This window comes from Papio anubis, chromosome 11 (genome assembly GCF_008728515.1).
Source record: "Papio anubis isolate 15944 chromosome 11, Panubis1.0, whole genome shotgun sequence".
Lineage (NCBI taxonomy): Eukaryota > Metazoa > Chordata > Mammalia > Primates > Cercopithecidae > Papio > Papio anubis.
Window position 1 is genome coordinate 453,267 of NC_044986.1, and position 24,520 is coordinate 477,786.

A 24,520-nucleotide genomic window follows, 5' to 3' on the forward strand; every position below is an offset into this window, starting at 1 on the left:
GCCAGGCCGTCCCCAGTGTGAGCACCGGGCTCCTGGCCACCTCGAAACCGCAGAGCCACAGTGGCCTTTTCTCAGGCAGGCAGCCCAGGTGTTTTCTAACTTTAGCAGCCACATTTGTCTACTCACTTTTCCCTCGTTTGGGTTCTCGGTGAGCAGGATACAGATTTGGGCAGAGCTGGCCAAAGTGGCCCGGAAACAAGGCGTGTGGGACGTCTGTCGGACGGCGAGCCGCTTCTGCCTCCTGTATGACAACGTCAAGGTGAAGAAGTCGAGGCTGCGGAGAGGTTTGTACCCGCCCTCACGAGTGCGTCCCAGCCTGGCCACGGCCGCCCTCTGGGTGCGGGAAGGGTTGTGGTTCATGCAGTGACAGCCCATGGGGCCTTCACATGAGAAAGGGTATAGCTAAGTCACAGTAGTAGCAGTTCCCACTAATTATCAGGACTGCCAATCACGGGGCGGCGGCCACATCTGGCTGTGTCGGCCGAGCCACAAGCACCATCATCATGCTCCGTCTTCAGTCACTGGGGGCCTCGGAGGCTCAGGCAGGGGCAGCCACAGCCAGCAAGCAGATGCCCATGCGGGGCACCTGCAGGCAGAGGGCAGTGGCCACAGGCCCAGCGGGAGCAGGACGTGGGTGGGGCAGCCTCATCAGTCAGCACCAGGCCCTGGAGAGGCACCTGTCTCAGGGACAGTCAGGACCCAGAGGGACGAGGGAAGTGACAGAACGGGCACAGGGGGCCTGGGAGTCCTGCAGGAGTTGGGGGGGAACCCCTCCAGAAGGTGGGGTATGCAGGAGGAGCTGGGAGAGCCACAGGTGCCAAGAGCATTTGCAGGAATGTGGCCAAGAGCAAGCCCTGGCTGGAGGCCAGCACTACACCCAGCTCCGCCACCCCACGGAGAGCTCCTCCAGCCCCTTCCTGGGCAAGCTGCCCACCTCCCGCTCACCCGCCTACCTTGGTGGACCCTACTGGGAGCTGGGGAGAGGCTCAGGCACTCCAAGATGGGCCAGGAATTCTTGTGTTTTTATATATTTGCTGGAAAAAAACATGATCCTTACCTGCTGCCATTTTTCTCTCAGGGAAGAAGAGGCGAGGCAGGGACGGCTCGGTGCAGGACACCTGGAGCCACCCTGAGGTCGTCCTGCAGAGGCAGGTGTGCCCCGACCTGCTGCGGAAGTCTGCGGAGGTGGGGTTCATCGGTGCTGAGGTGCGTCGCTGAGGTGGGGTTTGTCAGGGCTGAGGTGCGTCCCGGAGGTGGGGTTCATCAGGCCTGAGGTGCATCAGCGGGAGGTGGGGTCATGGGGCTGGAGGTGTCCTGGGGGTGGGTCTGGCCGGGGCCGAGGCTGCCCTGGAAGTGGGGTTCTGTCAAATGAGGTGCATTGCAGAGGTGGGTCAGCCGGGGCTGAGGTCATGGGGTGGGGTTCACGGGATCTCCTGAGGTGGCACAAGGGAGGTGGAATTAATGGGACTGGAGGTGGCACCGAGGTGGGGTTCACACAATGGAGGGGTGCACATGGAGGTGGGGTTCGACAAGGAGGTGAAGGTGGGGGTTCAACACAAGTGGAACATGGACTGGAGGTGGACACAGGCACAAGGGGAAGGAGGCACATGGGTTCAATGGCACAAGGTGGTTCAATGGAATGGAGGGTTGCTTTCCTGCATCCGCACAACCTCTGCAGAGCAGGCGTTGGTGTCCACATGGCCTGTTAACCCACTGCAGATATTTATCGTCATAGAACCTTCTGTGCTTCAAATAAAACAAATATGAGGGAGGGAAAACTTCCTGGATTCTTGGGAGATTTTCTAGGAGAAAAATATAACCCAAAATGTGCATGGGTGTAAGTTTCTCTTGGGAATCATTTCCGAGTGGTGAATCTGCAGTTGTGTGGATGACACATGGCGACCGCCGCTCCATGGGGGGATGGTACCTCGGCATTTGCTGCAGAAGTGCATTGAATGTGGCGTGATGTCCGGGGCCCCTGCCATGGGGCCACCAGGCCTGTTCCTCCCACGCAGGCTCAGAGACGCCCGGGCTCGCCCTGCCCAAAGTCAGCAGGTGGAAATGGCAGAGCGGGATCCAAACCCGGCCCTGGGACCTCGGTCTGAGCTCGCAGTCACCGCGCTGCGGCAACATGAGCGTGGCCTTTGTGACTGTGTGACTTCAGAGTTCCCAGAGCCACTCTCGGTTAGATGTCTGTGGACTGGCTCAGTGGGTGCATGGCCATCAGCCTCGGAGGGCAGGGCACCTGCAGATTTATGGAGTATGTCCGCCGAGTGGCTCCCAAGTGCTAGGCCCATGAGCTCAGCTGGGGTCAGGGTGAGAAGCGGCACAGACCCCTCTGCTCAGGGAGCCAGAGGTCAGATGGCAGAACCAGAGCCAGCAGAGGCCACGGTTCTGTGCCACGTGCTTGTGCACACTCCACAGGCCAGCACAGCCCTTTCCCCTCAAGCATTTAAAACATAATGATGATGTAGGGGAAGTGCAAATGCTGGCCGGTGTCTGCTGATACCAGGAAGCCACTGTTGGTCCTTCGGGGCCACTGGGGTGTGCGGTGCTCTGGAAGGACCTTCTCTTCCCTGACCCTCGTGCTGATGGGTGGAGAAAGTCTGCGAGGGACGGGCTTTAGTCCTTGGAGTGGCTGTCGGGGCAGGCCCGGCTTGGAAAGGGCGCAGCAGACGGGTCTCCCAGCCTGTGCTTGGCATTTTCAGATCAGAGCTGAGGGAAGGGCATGTGTGTTTCCCATCTGGGGCTGGCCTGTGCTCCACCCACAACCCCTCCCACTGCATGTGTGTTTTGCAGGCCACGGTTCATTTGCTGCGGTCAGAAGGTGTAGAGCTGAATGACCGGGCCATCCCCCCAGAGGACCTGAGCCAGCACCCAGCCGGCTACGTGCCTGAGCCCCCGGAGGCGAATGCCGAGTGGATCACATACAGGTGGGCAGAGGCGACGGTGGCCTTGAGCACTGCCCGGGCCGTGGGTCAGAGGGTGCCCTGCACTCAGCCTGGCGTAGGGAGGGACGCCCTTCGCATTCGTAAGGACACAGGCTTCTCATGTCGGGGAAGTGTCCACTGTCACGTAAATGACATTGAGACCATGAAAGAGGAAACGGGGTGACGTGGCCTCACTTGTTTTTAGCAGTTGTTCCTAGCAAGACCCCGGGCGTCGTTTGTTGTCACTACGAGGAGAAGTTCACGAGTGTCTTTCCACCGTGTCACTCTCGTCGGTCCCTCTGACGGTGCATGAAAGGCAGCTGTGGGGAGGTGGTCTTCGTGTGGGGAGGTGGTCTTCGTGTGGGGAGGTGCTTCGTGGCAGGAGATAGAAGGAGCAGCTTCTGTATTTGCTCCGAGGAAAAGCTCTGCTCTCCCTCCTATTGTGGGAAAAGCCATCAAGGACTGCCTTGGCCTCGAAAACTCCTTGTGTGTCAATGAGAAAAATTAGTTTGTACAGAACATCTCACAGGATTTGCCGACATGAGGCTCCAAGTTCAGAAATAATCATGAAATTGGAGTGCTTTACCAGCAGTGATGGTTTTTACCTATTTTTAATCTAAAATTAAATATTTTTAACTTATTTTTTTAATTGACAAGTAATAATTTAATGTTTCTGGGGTGCATAGTGACGTTTTGATCCATGTAACGTGGTGATCAGATCTGGGTAATTAGTGAATCCGTCATGTTGGACGTGCATTGTTTCTCGCTATTGGGGACGTTCAGTGTCCCCCTCCCAGCATCCCCGTAAACCATAGTTGCTTACCGTGCGTAGGACACGGGAACTTATCCCTCCGATGCAGCTGCGCCAAGCACATGAACGTGGTAACCTTGGGTGTCCCGACTATCCATGCAACAGAAGCTGGGCACAGCGTCCCTGTCCTCACCGGTCACACGGGGCAGAAGGAAAGTCAGCTGTCCCTGCTTGTTGTGCACGCCTGGAGCCACCCAGCCGAGCCCTTTGGAGGGAAGAGGTGGTCAGGCAGCAGCAATGGCGATGATGGCTGCAGGTGGCCTTTGTCTTGGCCTCTCGGGATCCCGTCTCCTGTAGCAGCTCTGGGCTCTGTGAGGAGCTGCCTGGCCCAGGTCGGCCCCGGGCTCCCAGCCCTCACACCCCATCATTTCAGGCAGGGGCTCCGGATGCCTTTCCAGGCATCCCAAGGCCCAAGGCTGGGCAGAGCTCTGCACTCCTGCTGGGCCTGCTCATAGACAGAGGAGGGTCTGAAAATCAGGGCTCAAGCTGTTTGTAGCCTGTGAGCTGAGAGTGGCTTTGACACTTTTAAATTTGTAAAACAAAATAGAAAAAATATAGTGAAGACTATGTGGAGCTTGCAAAGTCCAAAATGCTGTTTGCCCAGCCTGGTCTAGTGGGACGGACAGACCCTGTCCATGTCCACACTGCTGAGTGAAGGCTGACTGCCCTGCGCTCCGTGTGCCGGCTCCCTGGGGAAGGGCGTAATTCAGGTGGGGAGGAAGAGGAAGATGCTCGCTTGGGCAGGAGGGAGGGCGGCGCTTCGCAGTGTGGAGCAAGGCCAGGAGGCGCGAGGCAGCTGCAGTGTGGCTGGACGCAGCCTCGGGCCGGGGGCCGGAGGTTTGCAGGTGAGCAGGGGTCCCGTGGCAAGTGTGAGCGCTCGTGGCCATGGGAACCAGCTGGGGCTGTTGGAGGTGTCCAGGGAGGATGAGGACAAACTGGAACGAGGGGGCCGCTGGGAATGGGGAGCACCAGGCTGGGCCCCAGTGCTTCAGGTGGAGTGCGCAGGCTATGGGGGGCTGGGTGGAGGGTGGGGCAGAGTGTCTCCGCCCCGTGCAGCCCCCACAGGAGCCCCTTTCTGAGCCCAGGGCTCCACAGACTTCCGGAAACAAGGGAGTCTCGTAGAAGAGTCTACACTGTCTTTAGAGAGGGCGGGTGGGAAAGACTGTTTCACATGTAGGCAGCCGTCCCCAGCTGTGTTAGCCCCGGGCACTGGTTTTGTGGGAGACAGTTTTTCCATGGACTGGCTAGGGGGAGGCTGGTCCCAGGATGAAGCTGTTTCCACCTCAGATCGTCAGGCGTTGGTTCGGTTCTCACAAGGAGCGCGCAGCCTAGATCCTCGGAAAGCGCAGCTGGCAGTGTGGTTGGCCCTCCCATGAGAGTGGAACGCGGCTGCTGATGGGACGGGAGGCGGGGCTCAGGCGGGAGTGCCAGTGGCAGGAGCGCTGTGAATGCAGATGGAGTTTGGTCGACGCCCACCCGCCCCCACCCGCTTTCCCTCTGCAGTCCTTTTCCGGTCCTATAGCTATCCTGGTCCCGCCCTCGCTGGGGCACCCTGCATGAAGGGCTTGGCTTAACTCCTAAACTTGGCCTCCCCCAAAGGCCAAGGCACCCTGCATGGGCTTGGCTGCCCTGGGTCCTGCCTCAAGCAAGGCACCTCAGACAAGAAGGCTTGGCTGCCCAGAGGTTCTGATGACCATCCCGACGCTTCAGCCGGGGCAAATTCCCGCAGCGAAGTGCTGCCCTGGTCCCGGCCCTGGGGCTGGGCACCCTACATGAAGGGCTTGGCCGTCCTGCTCCCGGCCCCAGAGCTGGGGACCCTGCATGAAGGGCTTGACATGCTCATTTTGCAGAACCTGGGTGGAGAGTCTGTCCCAGTATGCCATGAATAACTGGCTACGCTCTGCGGAGATCGGACAGGAGATCCAGGAGGCGTGGATCGTACAGAACGCCGTGGTCTACGTCCTGAACCACAACCACCACCTGATCCTGGCCGGGCGGCAGAAGGAGCTGGTGGACGCCCTGTACCACCTCCTGAGCATCGTCAAGGCCACGGGCCACAGTGGGTGTGTGTGGGCAGTGCTGCAGTCACGCAAGGAGGGGCTTCTTCCCTCGGGAGACCCCGGAACAAAGGCAGGCAGCTGCGCTCCGTGGCCCTCTGCGTCCCAGCAGAGGAGGCTCATGGGCACCTGTGCATCTCAGGCCTCCTACCACGGCCTGAGTACTCTGTGCATGGGATCGGGGTGTGGCCTGCGGGGGCCAAGATTCCCTCTGACAAGCGTGTCTCCCAGGGACCCCGTGATGCTGGTGACGCTCTGCAACACCCTGGCGCGAGGCCTGATCATCAGCTGGATTCCAGTCCAGGCTGCTGAGAAGTCCAGGAAATTCATGCGACCAAACACGTTTCACAGCCCACTGGACCCAGGAGCCACCTCCGAGATCAAAACAGCGGTGGAGGTAGCACCTCCATGGTGCCGAGAGAGAGACAGGGTTGGGGGGAGAGAAAGGTGAACAGAGAGAGGAGAGGAGAGAGAAGAGAGGAGAAGTGAGAGGAGAGAGAGGAAAGGAGAGAGGAGAAAAGAGAGAGAGGAAAGAGGATAAGAGAGAGAGGAGAGACAGGAGAAAGGAGAGAGAGAGGAAAGGAGAGAGAAGAGACAGAGAAAAGAGAGAGAGAGGAAAAGACAGAGGAGAAAGGAGAGAGAAGAAGAGAGAAGGGAAGAGACAGAGAAAGAGGTGGGGGGGGGGAGAGAGAGAGAGAAAGGTGTGTGTGTGAGGGGGCGGGAGTGGAGGGAGAGAGCGGGGAGGCAGCCGACCCCACCGAGACAGAGCCCTGCAGACATGAGGCTGGAGGCTGGGGCTGAGCTTCTGAAGGCTCCTGGAAAGGCCCTGGGAGAGCAAACTGCCCTCAGTGGAGGTGACAGACGTAAGAACAATTTAGGAAGTAAAACGTCAGGGGCTCCAGTTGCTAGGAAGTAAAGCCAGGGCTGGAGAGAGGAAAGCAAGACCTGTGGGTGGGTGTGGGCCTCCCCTCGGGGCGGGCTCCAGGCTGAGGGGAGTGGAAATAGAACCAGAAATGGCGGATTGGAACAGCGGGAAACAGGGACCGTGTCACCCACAAATGCAGCCGTCCCAGTAAAACGCAGCAGACCCAGTGTGTGGGACGATCCTGGTGGCCCAGGCGGATCATTTATCCCACGGAATTTGGATTTTGTTGTAATCCAAAAGGAAGGGAAAAGGGAGTGTTCACGTTGACGGATGTTGCCGAAGTGTGTGTCAAGCCACTGCCCGTTTCTAACTCAGAACAGCCTCAGAGAACCCGGGAGAAAGCCGGTTTCCTAAAGGGTCAGGGGAGTCGGAACCTCCTGGAGCCTGTGTGTGGAGCACCCGCGGTGGGGCCGGGGCAGGGAGGCCTTGAGTGTCCCCGCAGGGGCACAGGGAGGGAGCTGTCCCCACCCTTGAAGGAAGACTTTGTGCTAAAGCTCATCCCGCATGACCCTTTCTGGGCCATGGATAAAACCGTGGGCTGGAGAGTCTCGAGCCTGCGGCACGGCACTCACGGCGCTCACGGTCAGCACTGACAGTCAGCTGTGCTAGGCCACAGCCAGAGAGGGCCCTGGTGCTACCAGCTCCCAGTGGGGACGGCTGGCCCTGGGCAGTCAGTGTGATCCAGCCAGGACGGCCAGGAGCACCGGCTGTGGCATCAGGTGCAGGTCGTTCTTCTGAGAGGGGACCAGGGGCCGGCTCCGGGGACCTGCAGGGATCAGGCTGGAGGCTGCGGAGGGGAGGACGCCGTGGGCAGCTTGGGCAGCTGTGAGTGCAGCTGAGCCTGTTGTGGGCCCCGGGAGGCAGCTGGGGGTGCAGAGGAGCTTCCCTCTTGGATGTGATGACGGCTGGATCCAGATGCTGAGAGGAAGCGCCGGCACTGACCTGGCAATCCGGGAGCACGGAGTGAATGGCAGAGTGAGAGGAAGCTGGCTTGGGCAGTGCCTGGACTGGGAGCCAGGTGGTGAAGAGGGGAGTCAGTGCTCCCCAAACACATTCCGATGGAAGGTCTGTGTGGAACTTGACCAGCGTTTGAAAGTTTATCCAGAAGCAAGGATAGAGGGGGAGGAAGGGGAAGGACGCTGCCCAGTAGGTGTCTGTGCTACTGAGATGTTTTACAAGGAGCAGGTGTTCCCAAGACAGCTCAGGAGTGAGAGGACCGGGGTGCACCGGAGACCAGGTGGCAGCTGCCTCCCCATGTGTGCGGCTGCGTCCTCGTCCTCGGCGCCTGGGAGTGGGGCTTCGTCTGCTGGGTTTTTGGTGCAGCCCTGGGGGGCCTGAGGTCTCATGTGTTTCACAGGCTGGAACAGGAGCTGGGTCCATCCATCTTTTAATGGTTTGGATCTTGGCTCAAGGTCCCCTGTTTAGAATTCAGGTTTCATGACCAAGAACACATCCATCCTAGGTCTGCGAGTTTGCCCTGAACCTGACCAATGGGAGTGCGCCCGAGGAGACGGTGCCCACCAGCACCCGGCAGCAGCTCATCGCCACCTGGGTCAAGGCCAAGCAGCTGCTACAGCAGCAGATTGGGCCGCGGCTGGGCACCGAGGAGCAGGTGGGCGCCCCTGCCCGCATCTGGCCTCCGATCGAGGCCCTGTGGACATAGAGGTCCAAGACAGCTGGGGGTGGTGGGGCCCCCAGGACCACTTGGCTCCAGATGGAGCCACCAGGGATGGCCTGGGCACTCCCTTTTCCCATTGAACTCACTGCCGCTGACTGACTTTGAGTGCGGCACGGGGCCTCCTCTGCCCACCCGTCCACGGGGTCTGTGAGCTGCTGGGCCTGGGGGATGCTGCCCTCTCCCGAGGAGGAGCGGGCCCAGGGCCGGCCCCGTGAGCTCCTGGAAGGCCTGATGGAGGAGGGGCCTTGGAACCTGGCCAGGAGCCAGGGCCGAGTGGGGCCCAGGGAGGTGGGGAGGGTCCAGGCATCAACCTGCCTGGCCAGGCAGCCACCGTGTCAGGCCCACTGGTCCTTCCCTCCTCGGGGATCCCCCAGCCAGCAGACAAGACTGCCTCACACATGGGGCCGCACAGTCCTGGGGCTCCTCGTTGTATGAGAAGATGACCTGCAGATTCACAGTTAGAAACACAGCCTAAGGTCTAAACGCTCCCAATTTCGTGGTCTGATTGTTGCCATAAAACTAATACCTCGCAGTGTTCGATTCACACATGTTCCAGACTCCCCCGCACTCTTGGGCTGAGGCACTCAGGGCATCCTTCCCACCAGGGCACCAACGAGGATGTCAGCTCGGTGACCAGAGTCCTCGTTGCCTTGGAAATGTACTCATGCAACGGGCTGGGCCTCATGGACTTCACTGTCCCCTCCCTGGCCCAGGTAGGTGTCCCCAGGGGTCTCCGGAGGCCGGGGGCCCAGAGGCGAGGACGCCGAGGGTCCGAGGTGTTGCCCAAGGTGGCTGGAACTCAAGCCTCGTCGTGCATGCTGACCCCCACTCTGCCCCGCTCTCCTCCACCTCCCAACAGAGCTGCGCCCCTCTGCGCACTTCCTTCAGCTTTATGCTCAGAGTCCCCGTCTCCTGGTGTGAGGCAAATGCTGTCTGAGCGGACCCTCCATGTCCCGCCCCACCCTGCGCCGCTCAGGGGCAGCCGGGGACTGCACACGCCAGTCCCGTGTCCAGGACACCCTGTGGGGTGTGGGAGCTGCAAAAACATCAGGGGCCCTCACAGGCATGGACGTGGTAGCTCAGCTTTTGTGGTCTGTGGCGCAGTGGCCCTTCACAGGCCACGCCTCTGTGTAGAATCACACGTGCTGCGTGGTCCGTGGGGCTGCAGCCGCTGGAAGGTCGTTGTTGCTAACATGGTGCCCCTTCTCTTGCCACCCACTGGAAGTTGGTGAAAATGGCTTCTGAGTGCAACTGGTCAGACCCCCTGGTGGAGCTGCAGACCCTGACGCGGCTGACCCACTTCGCCTATGCGGCACGTGACCATGAGACCACCATGGCCTGTGCTCACAGGGCTGTGGAAATGGGCATCAAGTACCTGAAGATATTTGGGCCGTAAGTAAGCTCTCATGACTGGACCAATTCCCCCAGAATGGGCAGGGAGCGCGGGCCTGGGCTGCAATCACAGATCAGGGTGCATGTGAGCGCCCCACCAGGTCCCCAGGCCCGGTCCAGAAACCTTCCTGTGGGCCTCAGCCACGTGCACAGGCGGCCTCCTCCTGCCAGCCCTGGGCCCTCATGGACACGGCAGCAGTGGCCCGTGGAAAGCTGGTCGGGAAGGATTCTCAAGTCACATGGGCCTCCCAGGAGGGGTGTGTGGCCTGCTGGCTGCGTGTGCATCGTTGGCACAGAAAGGGGGGGCCTCAGCCTTCAGAGGCTGGGACGAAGGGCCACAGATGGGGGGCTCCCACCCCAGATGGTTCCTGCTCACAGTTCCGGAGGCTGGAGGTCCCATCGAGGTGCGGCAGAGTCGGCGTCTGCCGAGGGCCCCTTCCCGGCTCCCAGACGGTGCCTCCTCCTGTGTCCTCGCATGCGGGAAGGGGCAGGGGCTCTCTGGGGTCCCTTTCATAAGGGACTAACCCTGTTGGTGAGGGCTCCATCCCCATGATCCAACCCCTCAGGCCGCATGCTTACCATCACTGTGGGGTGAGGGATCTCCCAGCAGCAGATTCTGAGGGACACGGACCTCTGCCTATGGCAGATAGAAGGGAATTCTGAGGGGACACGGACACTCTGCCTATGGCAGATAGAAGGGAATTCTGAGGGGACACGGACACTCTGCCTATGGCAGATAGAAGGGAATTCTGAGGGACACGGACATTCAGCAGGTAGAAACCTGCCATTTCTAATGACATACAGCTTTGAAATAATTTTGAATAGACAGATATGCACGCTAATTAAATTTGAAAATAAGGGTAATTTCAATGAAAGAAAATGGCCTGTGCATATATAAATTCTCAGACGTTATCTGAATAAATTTTCCACTCTTGGAAAGGTAGATTTAGCCTCAAGTTGTTTTAGTCTCCAGGAGGCTGCCAGCCCCTCCTCTTATTTAATTCTGAGTTTTGGGGGCCAGCCTAGGGGGAATTATTATCATTATTATTATTATTTTTTACCCCCCAGGGGGGTAGTTGGGAGTGAGACTATAAGCCATAAAGAATAGGACTGCGTTGGACCAAAATAAATGGGAAAATCGTGGTTTGAAAAGAAGCTTTTGGGAAGTGATGAGTCATTTTGCACCAGGTAATAGGGGAAAATCGTGTGACCTCCAGCAAACACATGAATGATTGTTTCCTGGAGCCGGAAGCACTTGGGGGTCGTGGTAATTCCCAGTGTTTTCTGTGTCCTAGTTTTACCCTTTCTAAACACTGTCCTTTTTGAAAGTTTGAATATATCCACATTCTGTTGAAACCTTGAAACTAAAAATTTAGACTCTTGTCGTCATCTTAAGTTCTTCGTGCTACTCTTAACCTCCCAAAAAGCAGTCTCGAAGTGACATAGATGATGTCTTGGGCGTTTTCTCTCTCAGCTGTGGAGAGCTGTGGAAGGAAGAATCACTGCTTTTCTCAGGCAAATCGGTTTCTTGGTGTCTTTTGGTTCTCACTCCTCGCCTGCTCCTGATGCTCTGACCCCTTTGATAGATCAGAGTGCTCCAGAATAATGGGTGGTCTTGGGTGGTGGATACATGGGGACAGGGACAGTTAAATGGGGAGCCTTTTTTACAACCTTGATGAGTTTTTTCCCCCCAAGTTTCCCTCTCCACTGAAATGCCACACCAATGCTTGTCGGATTCCTGAGGCGGCCAGACCAATGTGTTGTTTTTCTTTATTATATTTTTTTAAAGCTTCCCTTGAGAGAATAGATGGTAATGGAGAGAATCATTTAACAAGGTCCTGGTTTCTCTTGCAACACAGTAGCTACACTTGCCTGCTTTTATGTGCAGTTTTGTATGGATCAGCTTGGTAGACAGTACTAGCAGGGAAGCGACCCGTTGATCTTGGTTTGCAAGCCCGTCTCCCGTCAGTCCTAGATTAGGCCCTGTTCAGCCACGCAGGGGCGTGGGTCGATGCGTGCTGCAGCAGTGGGCATAGTGAATATAATCTACCCCGTTGGCAAAGGTGTGTACCAAGTGAGTTTAAATAATTGGTGTGGATTGGCCAGTAGCTAAGAAGTGGGCTTTTAAAGAGTGTTGAAGATTGAAAGGTTGTTTTTTTTTTTTTTTTAAAGGAAAAACCATTGATTGTAGATAATGAAAAGCTAGGGTTTGCCCTCTTCATGTCTCCCATCCTTCCAGATAGTTACATCCAATGTCTGCTCCCCTTCCAGACAGTTACACCCAGTGTCTGCTCCCCTTCCAGACAGTTACACCCAGTGTCTGCTCCCCTTCCAGACAGTTACACCCAATGTCTGCTCTCCTTCCAAATAGTTATATCCAAAACTGTTTTTCCCTCTCCCCTACCTCGTCCCCCCTATTAAAATAGAAACGGGGATTGATTGATGTCCTGCTCCTGAATACATGTAAAATTTGTACAAAAATATCTTCTATGAATATGATTTGTAATCTGTAGACTTGTTACCTGGGAGATGTCTTGATGTAAAATCCCATCCTTTGGGTTGTGGGTTTTTTTTTCTCCAAATAAATTGGATCTTAAAAAAAAAAAAAAAGGAAAAAAAGAAACTGGCCTCTGACTGGGGTCCCTCGCTCGCCCTCCAGAGTCAGCCATCCCGCCAGTCCCCGTCGGCAGCGTAGCCGGACACAGAACATTCCCATTCTTTCATTTTCACGGATCTCACTTTTAGTGGCTTACCGTGTTCCATCCAGTTGGGCGATTATTATTGTCCCTAATCTTTTCCCCGTTTTTGAATACGAGGCCGTTTCCATCGGTTGTAAATGCTTCCGCGGTAAAGGTTGTTTCCCTTGAGGTTCTTTTTGGCCAATTTCCTGGGTCTAATAATCCTGGAAGGTGAAACTGCTGACCCAAAGGCTGTAAAGATGTTTTCTGTGGCCAAATGGCCAGTGTGGCAGCACCTGCCAGAGCCGAGGAGCACCCCAGGCCCACGCCCCGTCTTCCCACGGCCCTGCCCACCGGGATGGCTCCAGGGCCTGTGTTGGCCACACCCGTGGGGATGCGAGGCCAACATGGGAACGTGCCAAGATGCCTTTCACGTTGGCAACTTCCACATGTTCAGGGTCTCCTGGGTGCTCAGAGGCACAAGCAGGCCAGTGCTCAAGACGGCACCGTGTACCAGGCCCCCCGTTCACTTTTCTCAATGCCCAGGATGGGGCATCATGTGCCCGGCCCCCATTCACTCTTCTCAGTGCCCAGGATGGGTCATCATGCGCCATGCCCCCATTCACTCTTTTCAGTTCCTAGGATGGGCATCACGCGCCAGGCCTCCCCTTCACTCTTCTCAGTGCCTAGGATGGGGCATCCGCAGCGCCAGGCCTCCCTTCACTTCACCAGTGCCTAGGATGGGGCATCATAGCGCCCAGGCCCCGGTTCATTCCTCAATTTGAACAGGGCATCCGCGTGCCATGCCCCCCATTCCTCTTCTCAGTGCCCAGGGGCCGGGCATCATGTGCCATGCCCCCAGTCACTCTTCTCAGTGCCCAGGACGGGGCATCATGTGCCAGGCCTCCGTTCATTCTTCTCAGTGTCCAGATGGGGCATCATGCACCAGGCCCCATTTACTCTTCTCAGTGCCCAGGACAGGGCATCACGTGCCATGACCCCCATTCACTCTTCTCAGTGCCCAGGACGGGGCATCATGTGCCAGGCCTCCGTTCATTCTTCTCAGTGTCCAGATGGGGCATCATGCACCAGGCCCCCCGTTCAGTCTTCTCGGTTGGCAGGCACTGCTGTTCCCAGGCTCTAGAGCAGGAAATGGGCAGGCAGAGGCCAAGTTGCTCCTGAGGCCACCCAGCTGGGGTGAGTGGCAGAGCTGGGACTGAACCCAGGCGATGGGCTGCAAGCACTGCCTTGGCAGGGGTGAGGCTGAGAGTGCTCAGGAGGCTGTGAGCCCTGCCAGGAGCCATGCACCTGGGACCCTGCCCTGCTGGCCTGGCGCTGCCATGTGGTGCCCCATGTTCACCAGGGGAGCTGGAGGGAGAGCGTGGCAGCAAAGGGCTGGAGCAGAGTTGGGATGGAGCCGTGTCCCACTGTTTTCTGCCAACATCGAGGGGCTTTTCATTGCGAATGATCTTTCTTCCAAAACCATATGGACAGGATTCCATGCCAGGCCCCCCTCTTTGGCATCCCTCTGTCAGAGGCTAGAGGTTACGTTTTCCCTGCAGTCTGTAATACAAATCAATTTGCTTCCAAAAGGAAAACTCGCCTGCTTTGGTGTCCCTCCCTGGCCTTCCTGTGCAGGTGGGGCCGGGGGCGCATCCCCAGCCCTGCAGCTCGGGCATGAGCAGGAGACGCCGGCCACCCACCCTGGCCCCTCAGGCCCTGGATGTGCTGAGGCTGAAAATACATCTGCCTGGCTCTGGACATGCTGAGACACCAGGCTGGGATCAGAGGTGTCTCTGGAAGTCTCTGACTGACCCCAGGCCGAGATCAGAGGAGCAGGAAATAGAACTGCCCCAGCCTTCTCAGCAGCCACCACTTGAAGCAGAAAGAAAATAGAACGTTCCAAGTGGAGGTAGTTTTCAGCGTCGAGTTCGAGCTCACCCAAACTGTCAGTCACGTATCAGGTCAAAATAAGCCATTTTAGACAAAAGGACCCAGAGAGTATACTTCCCATACACCATTTTTAGAAAGTTTCTTGAGGATATGATCCAGAAAAACAAGGAAGTAAACCAAAAAAAAAGAGAAAGATATGTGGGATGCTGGAAATAACAGACTCAACCCGGGAAAGTAGTCAAGAGCTGTCCCCAGATGGACGCTGTGCAGAGAGAGCTGCCTGACCGCATCAGGCGGCTCAGGAGGACCCTGGGGAGGGCGGGGAAACAGAGTCCCTCACATGACGGGTGGGGACAGTTCAGTGGGGCACACCAATTAGAGAGTCTGGGAAACCAAGTCATTTACAGCCAGACTCTCCAGTGAGAAACATGGTGTTCATGATATTCCACTTTTAGGATTAACTTGTTGACAAAGAAGGAAGCATTTTGACGAAAGGATGGATTTTGGCAATACGAAAGTGAAGGAAAAGCGCAGGTAACATCCGCTGGTAGAGCAGGAAGGACGAGCTAAGGGAAGTGTGGGTGTTGTGGTCCTCGCCGGGAAGGTGAGTCACCAGGGTCACGGTGGGGACCGGAAGATGAGAGGCTGGCATGACATCGTAGGTGCTAAGGTGATAGGTGGGGATTAAGTGTCATGCGGTCACTGGCCACACAGGTCAGTTGGAAGGGGCTACAGGGGGTCTGAGTGAGCTGAACTTAATTCATCCTCGTAAGCAGCCTGTAGGTCGAGGCTGCAGCAAGCCGTGATTGTGCCACTGCACTCCAGCCTGGGTGGCACAGCGAGACTCTGTCTCCAAACAGAACAGAACAAACATTATTTCTAAGAGAAATAAACTACAAAGACAGCGTCACAGAGGTGATGGTGCACAGTGCTCTGCACAGAGCCTCCTCGTAACTGAGTGAGCATTACTTCCCCAAGTGTTGAGGGCACAGCGGCACACAACAGGAGGATGTCGGGGCTGGGCGCCCTGGCCCTGCCACTGCTGTGTAAGTTGACTTAAAAATCAATTTTTCTGTTAAATTAGCTAAAGCTGTAAATTTATACATACGGTAACAGGGAAAAGGAGAGGTCATATGAGACTGGAAAAATTGGATTTCCATGTGAGGACTTTTGGAAAGTCCTTTGTGGACCATTGCTGTCCTCTAGTGGCACTTGGTGTCATTGCGCCCAGCAGGAGCCGCTCTGCCCTGGGTGCAGCGTGGGTGGGTTTCCACAGCAGGCTGCTGCTCAGCAGGAGATGATGTAGTCACCTCGCTGGTCACTGTCAGAGCCACAGGCCCTCCCCGAGTCCAGCAGGACCCATGCCCACATGCAGCAGACGATCAGCCTTTGTAAGAGATACTTTAAAAAGTTTACACGTGTTTCAGTTCTTCATCCTAATTTCTTTCCATTTTGAAAATTACGTGTAGAAACCCTGGCATGGAATTTGTCACAGTGTAGCTTTTATGATAGCGTTTTACACTAATGGCAAAGTGGCTTTCCATTCTTGGGGAAAAGTAGAACAGTTACTAATCAGTTCATATTCTCAATTTGTGAATGTGTAGTTACCAAATCAGTTTCACACTTATGCTATTAACGTCAAGGAATTTATATTAATAAGAAATTTCATGAGATTCTTAAAATACACACAAAATGCGTAAAGAACAATAGTCTAAGAGTGTCATTTGGACCTTCCAACTCAGCTCAACATTTTTATTTAACGTTATCACCAACAGTGATTTTATATATATTTATATATTATATATTATGTATATTTATATGTAATGTTATTAATATAAATTTAAAAGTCACCTAGTTCTGGCCTTGAAAGCATAATGGGTGTCATACTCTTGTGCTGTGAAAAAGAAAAACTGTAAAACTTGAAAATATACATGAGACAGTTGTTTTTAGCTGTTGGACAGCAGGTAGTACAAGGCAGCCATTCTTGCTAGAAGGAAATATCAGAAGTGGGCTCTGCATTCTGCCTCAGGGAGCTTCCCATGCTGCAGCCTGGGGAGCGGGCCTCAGATGGAAGAGTCGTGGGGAGAAACAGGTCAGGGCTTGGGGCTGCAGCAGCTGAGGTGTCTAGGACGTGACGTGGGCATGTGGGGCAGGGCCCTCGTTCTGTGGAGCCACCCATGAGTCTGTGGCCTGCCTGGTGGTAAACGATGTGTGCGCAGGACTAGATTCCAGGCCTGGCAGAAAACAGGTACGGAGGGGTCTGTAAGCTGACAAGATGCCAGAGGCCATCCTGTGCTAAGAGAAGTTGGAGTTATGACCAGCTCACATCGGGGGGTACCTCACTGAACACCAGGCATTCAGAAAGACACACCTTAGCAATGGGGTGAGTACAGACTTGCCCCAACAAAGCCTAAACCACATGTCAGTAGGATGAAGCTGAGCCACCAGTAATTAACTGCCTGTCAGAACAAAACCCAACACTCTTTAAAGGAAGTCGACACAGTCGACACTTTCAGCAGTTGAGCCCTCACAGTGTCCAGCACAAAGTCAGAAATTACTAGATGTGCACAAAAGCAAGAAAATGTGACTTATAACCAGGATGAAAAAAAACAGCCGATGGACCCAGCTGTGGTGTATGTTGACATGAGCAGACAAGGAGTCGAAAACAGCTGCTGTCAATATAATCACAGATTTTCAATGGAAATAACTAGTGTACAGACAGGAATTTCAATAAAGAATGGAACCTATAATGAAGTAACTGAATGGAATTCCTAGAAATGAAAAACAAAGTGTCTGAAATGGAAATGCCACTGGAAGAGCGTATCATCAGGCTGGACACTGAAGAATGATCAGTAACTTCGAATCCAGGCCAGCAGACTCTGAAAACCGAAGCACAGGGAGAAAAACGGAGAAACTAAATGAACAGAGCTTTCCGTCTGCGACCAGTGGGGCCATAGAGCTTTCATCTGTGACCGGGGCGCCATAGCAGGGGGTCTAACCTGAGTGCAACTGGAGTCTCAGGAAGACAGAGGCAGCCGGGGGAGGCCAAAATACACACATTTGAAAACATAATGGCTGAAAATTTTACAAGTTGAATTAAAAATATCAACCTGGAGATCCAAGACTTTCAAGGAACCCCAAGTGGGATAAAAGCAAAGAGAACCACGCCTGGCTCCATCGTGGGGGAATTGTAGTCACATTGCCAAAGACCAAAGACCGGGAGAAGATCCTGGAAAGAAGTTAGCGTGGGGATGGATCTGTGCATACAGGAAAACCAGGGCAAGAATTGCTGCTGGCTTCTCATCAGAGACAATGCAAACCAGAATACAAAGGGTGATGGTTTTTAAGTGTTGAAAAAGAAAACCTGTCAATCTAGAATTCTATATCCGCCAGCAATAGTCCTCAGAAATGAATACAGAATCAAGACATTTTAAGACTAATAAAAGCTAAGAGGATCCATTCCCAGCCAATCCTTAGAAGAGGACATGCTAGAGGAGATGAAAAACATGAAAAATGGTAAATTTGGGGGTAAACATAAAAGACTTTTTTCCCTTTCAGTTCTTAAATTCTTCAAGAAACACTTGACCTTTTAAAGCAAAAATAAGATCCTATTGTGGGATTTTTCATAATATAGAGGCAAGATGCAGGGCAGTGGAAACACACGGGACGGGCTGAGAGGCAGCGATTCCGAGGGCCCTCCTGCCGCACGTGACGTGGAGTAGGACTCGGGTGAGGTAGACGTGGGTGGTGAAGGATGCATACTGCAATCCCCAGAGCAAGTGCTAAGAAATGGAATGAAGCAAAGAGATATAACGAAAAATCTAATAGAGGATATGAATTGGGATACTAAAAATATTTAGTTCATGCAAAAAAAAGGGAGGAAAGGAACAAAGAACATGTAAGTCAAAAGGAAAGCAAGGAGCAAATGGTGGATTTGACCCTGGTCATAACAGTCATTCCATTAAATGTAAACGAACCAGCACTGCAGTTAAAATGCAGTTTATCCCACAGAACACAGGAGCAAGACCCAATGATCAACTATGTACAGGAGACCCTCTTCAAATGTAAAGACACAGATTAAAGGCAAAAAGACGGGAGAGAAGCACTGTGCAAGCGCCAACCACGAGAAAGCTGGTGTGGCGGTTCAACGGCCCAGGCACACTATCCGAGGTAGACCTTCCTTATCATAAAGGATTAAATCTTCAAGAAGACATAAAAATGCTAAATGTGTGTTCACCTCATAGCAGAGCTTGAAAATACAGGAAGTGAAACATGGATCCATCTACGGTTCTAGCTGTAGATTTTAACATTCCTCTTTCAGCAGCTGACGGAGCAAAGCGGGGGGAAGTCACTGAGGCTACAGATGGAAGGAGCAGACCTCACTCACTGGCATTTATGGAACACTCAACAACTGCCTAACACAGATCAAAATGTTTAGGACGGCAGTGCCCAGGAAACGGAACCCTCCTTCCTGCCCTGCCTAGGTTGCCATGCCCGCCTTAGAAGGTGGTTTCAGCTTCACACCACCGGCTTGCTTTGGGCACTACGGGTCCATGCAGGCCAAGGGGCAGCGCCTTCCTCTTTTGACTCCTTCGGGACAGAGGGGCAGAAGCAGCTGTCTGCTCCTGCAAGCAGGTCCCTGGCTCTGGACCCTGGTCCATGAAGGGAGTCTACCCGTGAACCAGCATCTTTCTCAGAGAATAAATCCGGTGCCTCCTCTGAGCTGAGCCGCAAGGGCGTGCTCCCCGTCCATGGCGGGAATCCTGCCTTACTGTGTGTGGCGTTGCAGCCCCAGCCACGGCAGCACTGGAGCAGCGAATGTCCAGGGAGGAGGAGCTGTGGAGCTGATGCTGCTGTTGACGCCCAGGAGTGTGCGCCCAGCCAAGCTCTGGGTGCAGAGTGGACCTTCTGAGGCCAGACTTCCATGTGGGCCCGGGCAGCAGGACCCGTAGAGGGGAGAGGCCCCCAAAGAGGGGCTGGTTCTGTGGATCTGTTGCTGCACAAGCCCCTCTAAAGATTAGTCATTAAAAAAACAGTTAGTGATTCTGCGCCGTGGTTCTGGGGACTGACTGGACACAGCCAGTGAGTTTTGAGTTGGGGTCTCTCATAAGATTCCTGTGAGAGTCAGCTGGGGCGACAGTCTTGAGGGTCCACTGGCTGGATGTCCCCACAGCCCACTCCCACCATTGCCACGTGGCTGCCAGCTCCGTGGTTGAGAGCATTCCCAGGGTGGCTGTCTCCAGTGCCCAGGCCACACGTGGGCACTCCAGGCCTCAGAAGACCAGGGCCTTGCATCCCTGCAGTCTGGCGAGTCCCTGAGGCTGGCTCAGATTCGGGGAGGGCGGAGCCCTGTGCACATGTGCTCATGGGCCAGGAGGTGCCCGTCTTAAAATACCACCTGTGCAGTCCACAGGTCAGTGACCGTGACCCAGGGAGGGAGGATCCAAGGTGGGCCACAGGGGTCTCCCTCCTCACTGGCCCTGTGTCCTGCAGCGAGGAGTCCCGGCTGGTGGCAGAGATGCTGTGCACGGCCACGGGCATCCAGGGCAGGAGCATCATGGAGAACCTGAAGGGCCGGAAGCAGCTGCGGCTGGTGGCAGCCAAGGCCTTCACGGAGAGCGCCAGGTGCATGGCTCTAAAGGGACTGGGGTGGTGCTGTGGGGGCTGTGTGCATCCCCTGCTGTGCCAGACCCCTGTGCTCACCAAGGCTGTGGTCTGTCCTGTGGGCCCAAGGGAGGGCTCCTGCCAGGGAGGGCGAGGTGGACAGTGTGGCCAGTTCGGGGCACAGTCTTCAAGGAGGTGCGGTGGCCCCCTCTTGCCCTTGTACCTGCCTGGGCTAATACAGCCTGACCTTGGTGGGGGTCTGACCCTGCGCTGCCCAGAAAGGCCCACTGGGGAGGATGCAGCAGGGACGCCTGAGCAAGTCACCTGCCCGGGAGGGAGCAAGCGCGTGGATGGGCCCTGGGCGCCCGACCTTCCTGTCCCTCCTGGTCCAGCAGCTCCAGGTGGGCCCAGGTGGAGCCACTGTGTCATGACCTGCCGTCTTTCAGGTTTGGAGGCATCGCGGGCAGCAGCACCCTGGTGATGCTGGCCGCACGGCACTACTGGAACGCCTGGCTCCCGCTCCTGTCCTCAGCTGTCTACAGGAAGAAGGCCAAGGGTGCCCTGAAAAGGATCATTGGCATCATCAACAAGACAGAGGCCAGAAAGCAGGTGCGCCAGCCCTGGAGGGGGCTCCTGACTCCCACTGAGGCCTCTAGCGGGTCTTCCAGAAAGGACTGGAGAGACTCCCAAAGAAAGACCCCACAGGCCTCCCAGAGGGTGCACCAGCACCAGCCGAGGAGGGGAGGGGGCTAAGAGGGGTCCCCAAGTGCCAGCACTGTGGGGCCCCCTGCTGGACTCGGTGCTCAGCCCTGACCTCCCCCAGCAGCATACATGCACCGAGGGGCTCTCAGAACTGGAGACACACAGCAGTGGGTAGAGAGCGAGGCCAGCACAGTCCCTTCCTTAAGTGGCTTGGTTTCTAGGCAGGGAGGACAGGCCCCACCTGCCGTGAGAGAGGGTGGCCCGGAGGAACAGCAAGCAGAGGGCAGGGCAGAGGGCAGGGGCTGAGCCACAGGTGCCTCTGGAGGCTTAAGGCAGAGTGGGGTGGCAGGGAGTGGAGCCCCCAAGGCCCAGGGGATGGGGCAACCCAGGGAGGATGGTTGCAGGAGAGGGGCCATGTGGATCCAAGAGTGCACCTCCTTCTAGGGTTGTTGGAGGGAGGCTGGGCTTGGGTCCTGGAGTGGTCCTGCAGGCCTCTCCCCAAGAGCAGGAGCCTGGCCAGCTTCTCCCTGGGCACAGATTTGCAGGACAAGCCTTGGCCTTGTGGACTGGGCTTCCTGAGTAGGCTCTGGAGTTGGTGAGGGCTTCGTGCTCCTGGCTCACAGGTCTGTGGACGCAGCTCCCTGCTGGGAGATGGGGAGGCAACCCCTCCTCCTGGGAAGAGGCTGAGACTCTTGGGTTGGGGTCAGTCTTTAGACCAGGGCTGAGCCAGTCCAGCCCCCTCTGAGCTCTCTTCTGGCCTCAGCCGGAACCGGGAATCAGGAGTCAGCCACAGAGAACCCACAAAACGGAGCCCTTCTAAGAGGAGCAGCCGCATAACCCGAAGCTCCAGTGGGAGGAGGAGGACAGGGGAGTGGGGCACAAGACAGCAGGCACAGGCAGTGGGCGCCACCACAGAAGCCACTGCACAGATCCTCAGATGCATGCCCAAGGCAGCTTCTTGGCCTGACTTTGAAAAGGCTGTGTTGGGGCCTCTGGGCTGTCCAGCCCACCCCAACCTCTCCCTATGCTGGCCTCCTCCGGGGCAGTGCCTCCTCATCCAGTATGGTCTAGGCAAAGGGACCCTCCTGGACTGGCTTCCCCAGGAAGCCTGGGTCTGAGCTCTGCAGAACTGCCTCTGGAGCCAGACTGGAGAGTACAGAGGCAAGCCAAGGCTGCTCCACCTGGCCTGCCAACCTGCCAACCCACATGTGGCCATCCTGTGGGCAAGATGCAGCTTCCTGGCCCCAGGGCTTAGCCTTCCACTGGCGCTGCCCAGCACATTTTCTGGCTGCCCAGGAAGACCAGAGTAGATTTTTACTACTTGTGACCAAGAATCCTGGCTGACCCAGATATGTGGTTCCTACAAACCTGCAGTGTCTTGCAGGGCCCCGTGAAGGGAGGGCCTGCAGATGGTGAGGTCCATAACAGACGGAGATTCATGGCCAGAGAGCCTCAGGATGGAGCCTGGATATTAATCCCTTAGCAGATACCTGATGTGCAAGTATTTTCTCCCATTCTGTGGGTTAACTTTTCACTCATTTGATCATGCCATTTGATGTACAAATGTTCCTAATTTTTAAGAGGTCCAATTTATCTATTTTTTTCTTTTGTTGCCTGTATCTTTAGTGTCATATCCCTGGTCATTGCTACATCCAATACCATGAGGATTTTCTCCATTATTTTCTTCTGAGAATTTTGTAGCTTTAGCTCTTAAGTTTAGATCTTTGATCCATTTGAGTTAATTTTTGCATATGGAATTAGGTAAAGGTTCAACATCATTCTTTTGCATGTGGATATCCAGTTTTTCCAGCACCACTTGAAGAGACTGTGCTTTCCCTAGTGAATGGTCTTGGCACTGTTGCTGAAAATAATTTGACCAGAAATGCAAGCGTTTATTTTGGGGCTCTCTATTCTATTTCACTGGCCTATATGGTATCATTTTGCCAATACTATGCTGTTTGAGTCACTGTAGCTTTGTAATATGTTTCCAAGTTGGGAAGCATGGGTCCTCCAACTTTGTTGTTTTTCAAGATTATTTTAGCTCTTTGGGACCCCTTGCAATTCCATATAAATTTGAGGATCACTTTTTTAATTCCATATGAATGTGAGGATCACTTTTTAAAATTATATATTTTTTAAAAAGACTATTGCAACCCATAGAGATTGTGTTGAATACTGCTTTGGGTAGTATTGACATTTTAACAATGTTAAGGCTTCCTATCCGTGAACATGGGCTATCTTTTCATTTATTTAGATCTTTGATTTCTTTCAGCAACCTTTTATAGTTTTTAGCATACAAGTCTTTCACCTCTTTAGTTAGATTTATTACTAAGTATTTAATTTTTTAAGGTGCTGTTATAAACAGGAATGCTTTCTGTCTTAGCTTGGGCTGCCGTAACAAAATACCATAGACTGGATGGCTTAATTTATTTCTCAAAGTCTGAACCTGGAAGTCTGAGATCGGGGAGCCAGCGTGGCTGGGTTCTGGTGAGGAACATCTTCCTGGCCATGAATGCCTGGCTGCCTTCTCGCTGTGTCTTCATCTGGCACACACAGAGCCTGGCTGCCTTCTCACCATGTCTTCATGTGGCACACAGAAGGAGACAGCAAGCTCTCTGGTGTCTTTTCTGAAAGTGCACTAACTTTATCGTGAGGACCCCACTCTCGTGACCTTATCTAACCTCGGTTACCTCCCAGAGGCCCTGTCTCCAAATACCACCACAGTGGGGGTCAGAGTCTCAGGATATGAATTTTGGGGGCACACAACTCAGTCTGTAGAACTTTCTTCCTAATTTCCTTTTTGGAGTTTTCATTCCTGGTGCATAAAAACACAGCTGATTGTTGTGTGTTGATCTTGTGCCCTGCAACTTTTCTGAATTCATTAATTGACTCTAATGCTTTCTTGTGGATTTGTAAGAATTTTCTCTGCATAGGATCATGTCATCTGTGAATAGAGATAGTTTTACCTCTTCTTTTCCAATGTAGCACACACAGTCTGGCTGCCTTCTCACCGTGTTCTTCCTTGTTATCCAGTAGCTCTGGTCAGAGCCTCCGGTGGAATAGCAGCAGTGGAAGCAGCGACCTTGTCTTGTTCCTGGTCTTAGTGAGAGAGCTTCAGCCTCACCACTGCATGTGGCGTGAGCTGTGGGTTTTTCCATAAGGACCCTTCATCATGTTGAGGAATTTTCTATTTCTAGTCTTCTGAGAGTTTTTTGTCATGAAATAGTGTTGGGTCTTGCCAGATGCCTTTTCTCCATCCGTTGAGCTGGTCATGTGGTTTTTCTCCTTTGCTCTGTTAATGCTGAATACTGTGCATCACGCTGACAGATCTGCCCACAGTGGCCGCCCTTGCACCTCTCACAGATCCCACTTGGTCATTATGAGTCATCTTTTTAATATGCTGTTGGATTTCATTTGCTAATCTTTTGGGGAGGATTTTTGCATCTATGTTCATAAGGGATATTGGTCTATAACTTTCTTTTCTGGTGATGTCTTTATCTGGATTTGATAACAGAGTAATGCTGGCCTCACAGAGTGAACCCAGGAGCATTTCTTTGTCTTTACATTTTTGAAGAGTTAATAAGGATTGTTGCTAATGCTTCTTTAAATGTTTGATGGGAGTCACTGATGAAGCCATCTAGTCCAGGATTTTTTTTTTATTAAGAGGCTTTTGATTACTAATTTAATCTCTTATTATAAGTCTGTTGAGATTTTCTGTTTCTTCCTGAGTCAGTCTGGGTGTGTTTGGAGGGATTTGTTCATTTTTTCTAGATTATCTAATTTGTTGGTGTGCAAATGTTCATAGGATTTTCTTATAATCCTTTTTATCTCCCTGAGGTCGGTAGTAATG

The 24,520-nt window shown here is 54.2% G+C and overlaps 1 protein-coding gene across 2 annotated transcripts in view; it reads left to right on the forward strand.

The window, feature by feature from the left end:
* Positions 1-24,520, forward strand: part of CFAP46 (cilia and flagella associated protein 46) — a 119,997-nt gene that overhangs the window by 20,166 nt on the left and 75,311 nt on the right. For both annotated transcript variants that reach the window (XM_031651966.1, XM_021943888.2), the window contains 10 exons: positions 157-284; positions 1,079-1,206; positions 2,800-2,933; positions 5,592-5,804; positions 6,030-6,195; positions 8,186-8,335; positions 9,007-9,114; positions 9,627-9,793; positions 19,858-19,989; positions 20,415-20,577. In XM_031651966.1, the coding sequence (XP_031507826.1) occupies positions 157-284; positions 1,079-1,206; positions 2,800-2,933; positions 5,592-5,804; positions 6,030-6,195; positions 8,186-8,335; positions 9,007-9,114; positions 9,627-9,793; positions 19,858-19,989; positions 20,415-20,577 (1,489 nt within the window). The remainder of the gene's footprint in view (positions 1-156; positions 285-1,078; positions 1,207-2,799; positions 2,934-5,591; positions 5,805-6,029; positions 6,196-8,185; positions 8,336-9,006; positions 9,115-9,626; positions 9,794-19,857; positions 19,990-20,414; positions 20,578-24,520) is intronic.